The 8,676-nt window shown below is 32.1% G+C and overlaps 1 protein-coding gene across 1 annotated transcript; it reads left to right on the top strand.

Moving 5' to 3' along the window:
* Window positions 1-2,936: 2,936 nt before the first annotated feature.
* Window positions 2,937-7,792, top strand: LOC139510648 (uncharacterized). Its single transcript, XM_071297200.1, has 3 exons — window positions 2,937-3,230; window positions 4,921-4,989; window positions 5,481-7,792. The coding sequence occupies exons 1-3, from the start codon at window positions 3,018-3,020 to the stop codon at window positions 5,538-5,540; spliced, it is 342 nt and encodes a 113-aa protein (XP_071153301.1). The 5' UTR covers window positions 2,937-3,017; the 3' UTR covers window positions 5,541-7,792.
* Window positions 7,793-8,676: the final 884 nt, after the last annotated feature.

Here is an 8,676-nt window from a genome sequence, read left to right as displayed (position 1 = left end):
AATATATCTAAATATCTATACATTTTATACAGTGAATTCAGATTTTAATTACTGCTTTTTTCCAGTATTTTTTCTTACAATAATTTGGAGAGGGACCATGCTGTCGTGGAAATGCAAAAGTTTTGGTATAGCCATAGGAAGTTTTCATTTTATTATAAAATCATTTACGTCTCTTTTTTGTTTCACAAAGCTGTGTATCCGCTTATATTTTGATGAAGATGGTTAAAACTTGTGGAGCAGAATCTACCATTTGTGACATTTTACTATGAACTTGTCATTGTTTTTATGTTTGCCTCTTTGTTTTACCATGAAATTAATAAAAATTAAAATTAAACATTTGGAATCGGTTACGTGTCATTTATGAATATAAGTGGCAATGTCTAGTTAAGATAGCCAAAAAAAATCTACCAACCCACCATTGCCCATTGCATGGTCACGATATACGCGAAGCCTTTCTTCTCATCGGATTTTTAAAACTAGAGGCTCTCAAGAGCCTGCCAGTGCCGCTCACCTTGGTCTATGTCCATATTAAACAATGGACACAGATAAATTCATGACAAAATTGTGTTTTGGTGATGGTGATGTATTTGTAGATCTTTCTTTACTGAACATTTTTGTTGCTACAATTATCTCTATCTATAATGAACTTGGCCCAGTAATTACAGTGGAACACTTTTTCTAACAATTTACAAAAAATTATGAAAATTGTTAAAAATTGACTATAAAGGACAATAACTCCTTAAGGGGTCAATTGACAATTTGGTCATGTTGACTTGTTTGTAGATCTTACTTTTCTGAACATATAATTGCTTTTTACAGTTTATCTCTATCTATACTAATATTCAAGATAATAACCAAAATCTGCAAAATTTCCTTAAAACTACTAATTCGGAGCAGTAACCCAACAACTGGTTGTCCAATTTGTCTGAAAATTTCCGGGCTGATAGATCTTGACCTGATAAACAATTTAACACCTCGTCAGATTTGCTCTAACTGCTTTGGTTTCAGAGATATAAGCCAAAATCTACATTTCACCCCTATGTTCTATTTTTATCCATTGTGGCCATCATGGTTGGTTGGCTAGGTCACGCCACACATTTTTTAAACTAGATACCCAATGATGATTGTGGCCAAGTTTGGTTAAATTTGGCCCGGTAGTTTCAGAGGAGAAGATTTTTGTAAAAGAATACTAAAATTTTACCCCTATGTTCTATTTTTAGCCATAGAGGTCATCTTGGTTGGTTGACCGGGTCACCGAACACATTTTTTAAACTAAATACCCAAATGATGATTGTGGTCAAGTTTCAATTGGTTAAATTTGGCCCAGTAGTTTCAGAGGAGAAGATTTTTGTAAAAGTTAACGACGACGAACGACGGACAACAGACGACGACGGACGGGTGGGCTAAAAACTGGGCCAGGTGAGCTTAATACGAGCGATAAAAAAGTCACTAGACTGTCAGGGACTGCGCACACTTCTTTGGAATTGAAGTTCACTCCACTGAGATTATTGGATATGTTTTACATTTAGTGTCTGTATAACGTTTATGGTCTTTTTTTCTGTCCGTAATCTTTCTTTTGGTAAGGGTGTTTTGTCCTTCTTCGTTTTCTGGTTTCTTTATAACCCACCTAGTTTGTCAATGATGACTTATTTACAGCCAGGATATGAGAATTTTACACAACTTTGGAGATCTAGTAGAAGATAATTTTAATTTTTTTATGTTTGTCCATCTTACATTTATCAGCGATATGAGCTCTTTCGAAAAATAAGTAACTTTAATAATGTCAATCTTGATGTCCTACAACAGGGTTGCTCAGACTTTAATATTGATGAAAACACAGAGATATTTACATAATTTTTATGTACAACAATATATTTATGAAACTGGAAGATTTTTATAATATTTCATGTGATACTATACTGTTTAGAAATCAGCTTATAACCACAGTGTACCACTCTTTAGTCTTAATTAAAGACAAACCTAACTTTTAACACATAAAAACAACCAATTGTGTTTAGCATCTTTTTGCAAATAAATTTATATGTATTTTATTTTATTTTTTGTATTAGTAATTATATTTTCAAAAATCAAGAAATTAGTCATGCAATAAGATGGTACACTAAATTACTTATGTATTGCAAAAAAGGGCCAATCAATTCTTGTTATTCATATAAATAGAACAACTTTGTTGCAGTGAGTTTGTGAATTGGAATAAAAAATCACTTAATGATCTACTTGATTCCTAACCAACACTTATTAATGTGGTATAAAATTCGACACCACCTTCAGTAGGTCTTGCTTTGACTTTGTTAACATAGTTATTTATATACGTTACTACGTATACACAATAAAATACTTCAAGAAGTGGAGGAATTGCCTCCCCTGACTCACTGCAACAACGTATGATCTATTAACTTATCAGAAAATTATATACTATCATGCATGTTATTCAATCCATAATGTATGGGAAAGGATTTGTGTAGGCACTGCCTTTTGTCCAATCCCTTTGTTTAAATGTACATTTGATATTTGAACAATAAAATATTTTTAATTGAATTACACAACTTTCATTATATTGACAACAACACTGTCAACATACGCTTTTCATTATATTTCAATCCTTTCAAAGAAAATATCCAATAAAATTCTTAACGATTTATCATGAAGAAAAACATACGATGACCAGGCAAGTACCCATATTTGAATGGTGTTGCGTTTGTTTAAAATATCGATTAGACGGGAAGATTAAACAACAAATGTTTGTTGCAAACATACAGTATATAATTATATATTAATTTACTTTAAATTCAATTTTATGAAAACAATTTAAAAATATGAAGGACATCATTGTTGCCTGTGCACTGAAAAGGAAAACTTACTTACCACATGTAACAAAGACTCCATTAATCTAACTAAAACATGCTCTTTTTTTTTAATATTTTGGGCACATTTCGATACTTTAGGTACACTTTATTGTGTATAGATATCAACAAACACGAAAAACTTATTCGCTGATTATGGGGAAGTGGAAAAGTGAACTTTTTGGATGTTTTAAAAACTCGTACCTCTCTTTAATGACATATGTAGCACCCTGTTATGTTGCTGGTAGAAATGCCGAGGAGGTTGGTTACAGTTGTAAAACATTAGGGGTACTTTTCTTCGTTCCATTTATTGGATCTTATTACAATTCTGTGATGAGAACCAGGATAAGGGAACAGAACAGAATTGATGTAAGTATGAACAAATTATCATTTAATATAACGATAATAGAAAAATAAAGGATATGGGATATCCATGACACTAACTTGATCAGCACATGTACAGTAGAAAAAACAAAAGAGGAAAGGAGCAGCGCTTTTTTGCTGTTCTTCATCTCAATGTCACAGTGATCCTTCAGCACGGAACAAAACAAATTCTCAAATCCAGTCGTATCACGATTGAACATTATTTAACATGTGTTTTTGTACTAAAATCGTGTGCAACATAGATGCGAATAGTTGGCAGACTCAAATTAAACCCCACAGCAGCTTCGTGTTGATTAAATCTAGTGATCGTTTACATGTAAAACGTAACGAAACGCAACACTGCATTCAATGCTGAAATATGAATATACGTGAACACTTTTTTTTTCATTTACAAAACCTGTCACTTAGATGGGTGATTTATCTACCATTCTGTTTCCTGTCTGGAATATGTATTGAACCGATATTTACTGATTTTGCCACTTAAAAAATATTTTCCCCTGTCTGACTTGCAACGCTTGCTAGTATATGACAACATGACGTATCCTATCTGAACTTCCTTCTGGTTGTCACAATGCAATTAGTACGGCACTTGTTCTCTATATTAATGGGTGCTATGTAAGCTAATTGACGGGCACTTGTTCTCTATATCAAAGGGTGCTATATGTAAGCTGTTTGATAGTAACTAAAGACTACTGGAAGAGTGTACATGTATAACGACTGTGTATGTCTTGACATGTATAATGTGTACATGTATAACGACTGTGCATGTCTTGACATGTATAATGTGTACATGTATAACGACTGTGTATGTCTTGAAACAAAAACATAATCAAACCGAAAATAGCATCTCCTCCCCAAAATAACTAAAAAAAAAAATTAAAAAAAAAAAAAACTGTTAATGGCGTTCAATTTACTGATTAAAAAATAGTCATTAAAACATTCATGCGTAATTGAAATAGCCCAGGGTTTCTGAGAAAAGAAACTTATTCTTTCTTGTAATCAGCACCGTTTCATTGTCCAGTAAAAATAAGTGAAAATAAGTATGACTTTGTATAAGTATAAATTGAAAATGGAAACGAGGAATGTGTCAAAGAGACATCAACCCGATCAAAGAACAGAAAACAAACCAAGACCACCAATGAATCCTCAATCTAGAATATCCCTTACCCGGAGGCGGGATACTTTTGGTCGATACACAAAAACAAATTTACTTGTTCAGCAAAAATGAACGTAACACTAAACTCCGAAACATATAAATGAACCAAAATTAGAAAACACAAATTTTAAAGACTTACAAAGCCCAGTATGTATATTTGTATTACAGACTACGGAGTTTCACGAAGCAAATTATCATAGAAAAAATGATATTTATTAGTACAAACTATAATTGTGATATTAGTTATAAGTCGCAATAACCATTTTGAAAGTGCATTAACAGATTTTTTTTATCTAGTGGTTCGATGGTTGGAGGTGATCCAAGAGACCACTCATCAACATCAAGTACAGAAACAAAACAATCCCCAATGGTGGCACATGTCATGTTAATCCGAAAATAGCCGACGATAAGCCATCACACAATATCAGAATATGGTCTTCTGTCAAGTTTAATAATGAAACACCTTGATGCTGTAAATATAAGTAAATAAATCATAAATATTTCTTTTTCAATTTATAGGGCAACAGATTAAAAGACTTTTGTGTGCATACATTTTGTTATTATTGCGCTCTTATTCAGGATGCACAGGTAAGTTTAGTCTCGGACATGGATGCTTAACTTCAAATGATTTTCAACTTCTGACTGTTAATAATAAAACTGAGCCATTCTCTGCTAAGCACACGCCATTTTGGAATAAGAGCAAAGACTGGTCGGCTCGATGTCACAACAGTGGTATTTAAATATCAATTGCCAAACAGTTAAATCTTTTACAGCAGTGTATGTTTTACCATAAATTAAAAAACTTTCACTTTCACCAGAGACATTTATACACATATGTCTCTGCTTTCACTACTATTGAATTGTGATTCTACCTGCAGAATCTAAATTATATGTGATGTTTCGAAATCATTCATTTACATGTATGAAGATACATTGTAATAAGAGTAGGAATTTTTAGACAAGAACTCAAGTTTAAATAGTCATAATGCATATGTTTCATCAACGAATAATTTACGACCCTCTATCTCCATGCTAATTAAGAAATAGATTTGAACGTGTTTGTGCTCTGTTTGTTTCAGGAATTAGAATGGTGGAAACCACGAGAGCCTCCTAAAAATCAAAAAGTCACAAGAAAATGATGACAATTCGTTGATAATTATTATAAGAAGAACAATATATAATTGCCAGTGCATGAACACCAAATACTGAAATTCGTGTCTTTATCTCATGGGGAAAAGGTTGAATTATCTCTCTTTGTAGTAGACCATAAGCAAATTTTACATTAACCTTTCGCATATTCTTGTTCATATACATTTCATTAATTCCAAAACTAATCACTGAAATTTATTTCAAATATTTCTTACTCAAAACGTGAAAAAAAAACACTTCTTACAAATTATTTTTTTTCGATATCGCGCCATATTTTGTTATTAAGATAATTCCCCTAAATCAAGACAAGAAAATTACAATAAACTATAGTTTGTTTTATGAATAAAAACGAAAATTAAATCAGCCTCAGCGCAATTACATATTCACCGTGCGTGTGTCATGTGCATGAAAATAGACACATTTAAAAACCATTAGAAAACAGAACAAAAGCGAAAACATTATGTAGTTCTACAGACCATATCAACCATATGCACCATGTAGACTCCAACGAAAAAAGATATGATTATATATATAAAAAAAAAGAAGATAAGGTATGATCACCAATGAGACAACTCTCCAAAAATCTGTTGGAAAACGCTTAACTCATCAGATGAATACTAACAGATATACATATATAACAAAAAATGCACGTGGACGTGAGCGGGTACTTGTACATCCAAGCAATAAAAAGACACTAAGTACAGATCTGAGAGTACTCGCAGTTACTGACAGCTAGTTCAAAGCCAATAACAAATAATAAAAAAAAAAAACATGCATCTAAGACTAAATGATCAAACTGTACACATCAAACATTCAATAAATTTAGTGCAAATACGTCATTAACAGTCAGAGAAAAACATGACCTAGTGCAATGACAAGACAAAGGAGTCCAATAATTGTAGATCTTTTCTTTTGAAAGGCTAAAAGCAAAGAAACCTATTGTCCAAAAGTTTTACTTAGTGTGGGCACAAACTGTGCTGGAGTTAAACCAGTTCTACCATGCATGCACAAACCTCATCCTTTGCCTATGTAGACAATAGGTTTTAAAAGTAAAACAAACAATAAAAACCTGCGCAGTGCAGCAAGCAATAGCGGTTTTCTAGCTTGAATCTCAGGCAGCAGGTTTCAAGTTAGAAGGAAAAGCAGTGGTGCATATTTTAAGGGCATCACTGCTAATTGTTGTACGTTGAATTACAGTACATTTTTTCTTCTTTTGTTTGTATTGATTTTTTACTTATAGTTGCATGTTATCTTCTGATAACTATGGTTATTTCAGGTTCTGGGTTCGAAACATCTCCTTAGTAAGACAACAAAATATGGCTATTTGTTAATGTAATAAATAAACATCTACACGTGTGTCATTACTTATGCTGTCTTCAATGAAATTAAAAACATAAGTGTTATACAATATTTTGTTATCAAGAACACATATGACCATGAAACAAATCTTCAAACCAATTCCGTTTAAAACATAAGACCTGCACTTATCAATGTCTAAAATACTTTACTTACATGATGATTAATATACTACAAACAGTGCAATCTAATTGAAATATAGTTCTTTGGCTTCGTTATATTAAAGACATATGAGTACGAGCACGCGAGTTAATAAGTCTGCACATTAATCAGTTGTCAAGCAGTGGTAAAAGAAAGCAATAAAAGTTGCACAAATAAAGCAGTATCATAAAAAGATCTTTACAGATATAGGAAGATGTGGTATGAGTGCCAATGAGACAACTCTCCATCCAAGTAACAACGAATAAATTTTATCTGTGATCCAATGCAAATAAATAAAAATAAGGAACGTTGTCAATCAAGAAATCAAGCATCTTGATTATGTCAGTTTCAGAGAATTTTTTGTTTGAATCAGAGTGATTCTTTACAAAATGAAATTTATCCCACCCTAATACAAGATACAAATGTACTTGTTTCTACGTTGGCAATTCTTCTTTATGAAACAAAGCAATACCAATTCTCTAAATTTGTCTTTTAGTTTGGAATGGGGAATATTAGTGTAAAGTGTAGAAAAGTCAAATGTCAAAAGTTTAAATTTAAAGTGAATTAGTTAGTTTATCATACCACAGCCCTTGCCGTTGAATTTGAGATGTAAGAACTTGTAAGATCAATTATAAATTTTATGGTTTTACAATGTTAAATTGGCTTCATAAAGTCGTATATTTTTCTACAGGGAAACATTGTATTCACTGTTAAGATGCTGATAACTATATAAAAAAAAATAAAAGAATTCAAGTCTTTTGTATCCGTTTTTAATTTTTAATAAATCACATGTTATGTTAATTTAAGTAGCAGATAGAACAATAGCTCTTTCTTTACATCTGAAATTATAACTGTTGTTGATAAAGTAAAACCCAAAATGATACCGACAATCATGAATGAGCCGTGCTTCTTAATTAAGGAGATCAAAGTATGGTTAAGATTACTAGCCTTTTTATAATGAACTTCTTACAAATTTGAATTATAAAAGTCGATAGTATATGATTTACAAAATACATGAACCAATTATTTAGATATTTATTCACAATTTCTTTGGCTTATGGAAAACCCTCGGGTCCTTTCTAGTTCATTTTTAGCTAACATGGCCCAAAGGGCCACGTGAGCTTTTCACATCACTTGGCGTCCGTCGTCGTCGTCCGTTAACTTTTACTAAGATCTTCTCCTCTGAAACTACTGGGCCAAATTAAACAAAACTTGGTCTAAATCATCCATAAGGTATGTAGTTTGAAAAATATATTCGATGACCCTGCAAATCATCCAAGATGGCCGCCATGGCTAAAAATAGAACATTGGGGGTAAAATGCAGTTTTGAGATATATCTCTGAACCATTTAAGCTTTAAGAGCAAATATATATATATATATATATGAGTCTGATGATCCAATACCTATTATATAATAGGTATTGGATCATCAGACTCTTATATTAAGATCCATTTTGTTACATCTTGTGATCAATTTTATTTGGCAATCGCCAATGGCAGTCAGCAGGGTTAAAGAACATCAGTTGTTCGACCTGTTAGTCAAATGCGTTTTGTTTAAATATACTTTTTCACTTTTTTGGTCTTTTGGAAAATGTTGTTTGTGCTGTTTTTAGACCCTTCTAAAACGAA

This window comes from Mytilus edulis, chromosome 2 (genome assembly GCF_963676685.1).
Source record: "Mytilus edulis chromosome 2, xbMytEdul2.2, whole genome shotgun sequence".
Taxonomy (NCBI): Eukaryota; Metazoa; Mollusca; class Bivalvia; order Mytilida; family Mytilidae; genus Mytilus; species Mytilus edulis.
The sequence above is the reverse complement of the archived record's forward strand: the minus strand, read 5'-3'. Positions and strand labels throughout refer to the sequence as shown.

Excerpts from the sequence above, each read along its gene's own strand:
- LOC139510648 (XM_071297200.1), top strand. The coding sequence starts at position 3,018 with ATGGGGAAGTGGAAAAGTGAACTTTTTGGATGTTTTAAAAACTCGTAC. Across the intron at positions 3,231-4,920 it reads GGGAACAGAACAGAATTGAT|GGCAACAGATTAAAAGACTT; the intron begins GTAAGTATGAAC and ends TTCAATTTATAG. Across the intron at positions 4,990-5,480 it reads CTCTTATTCAGGATGCACAG|GAATTAGAATGGTGGAAACC; the intron begins GTAAGTTTAGTC and ends TGTTTGTTTCAG.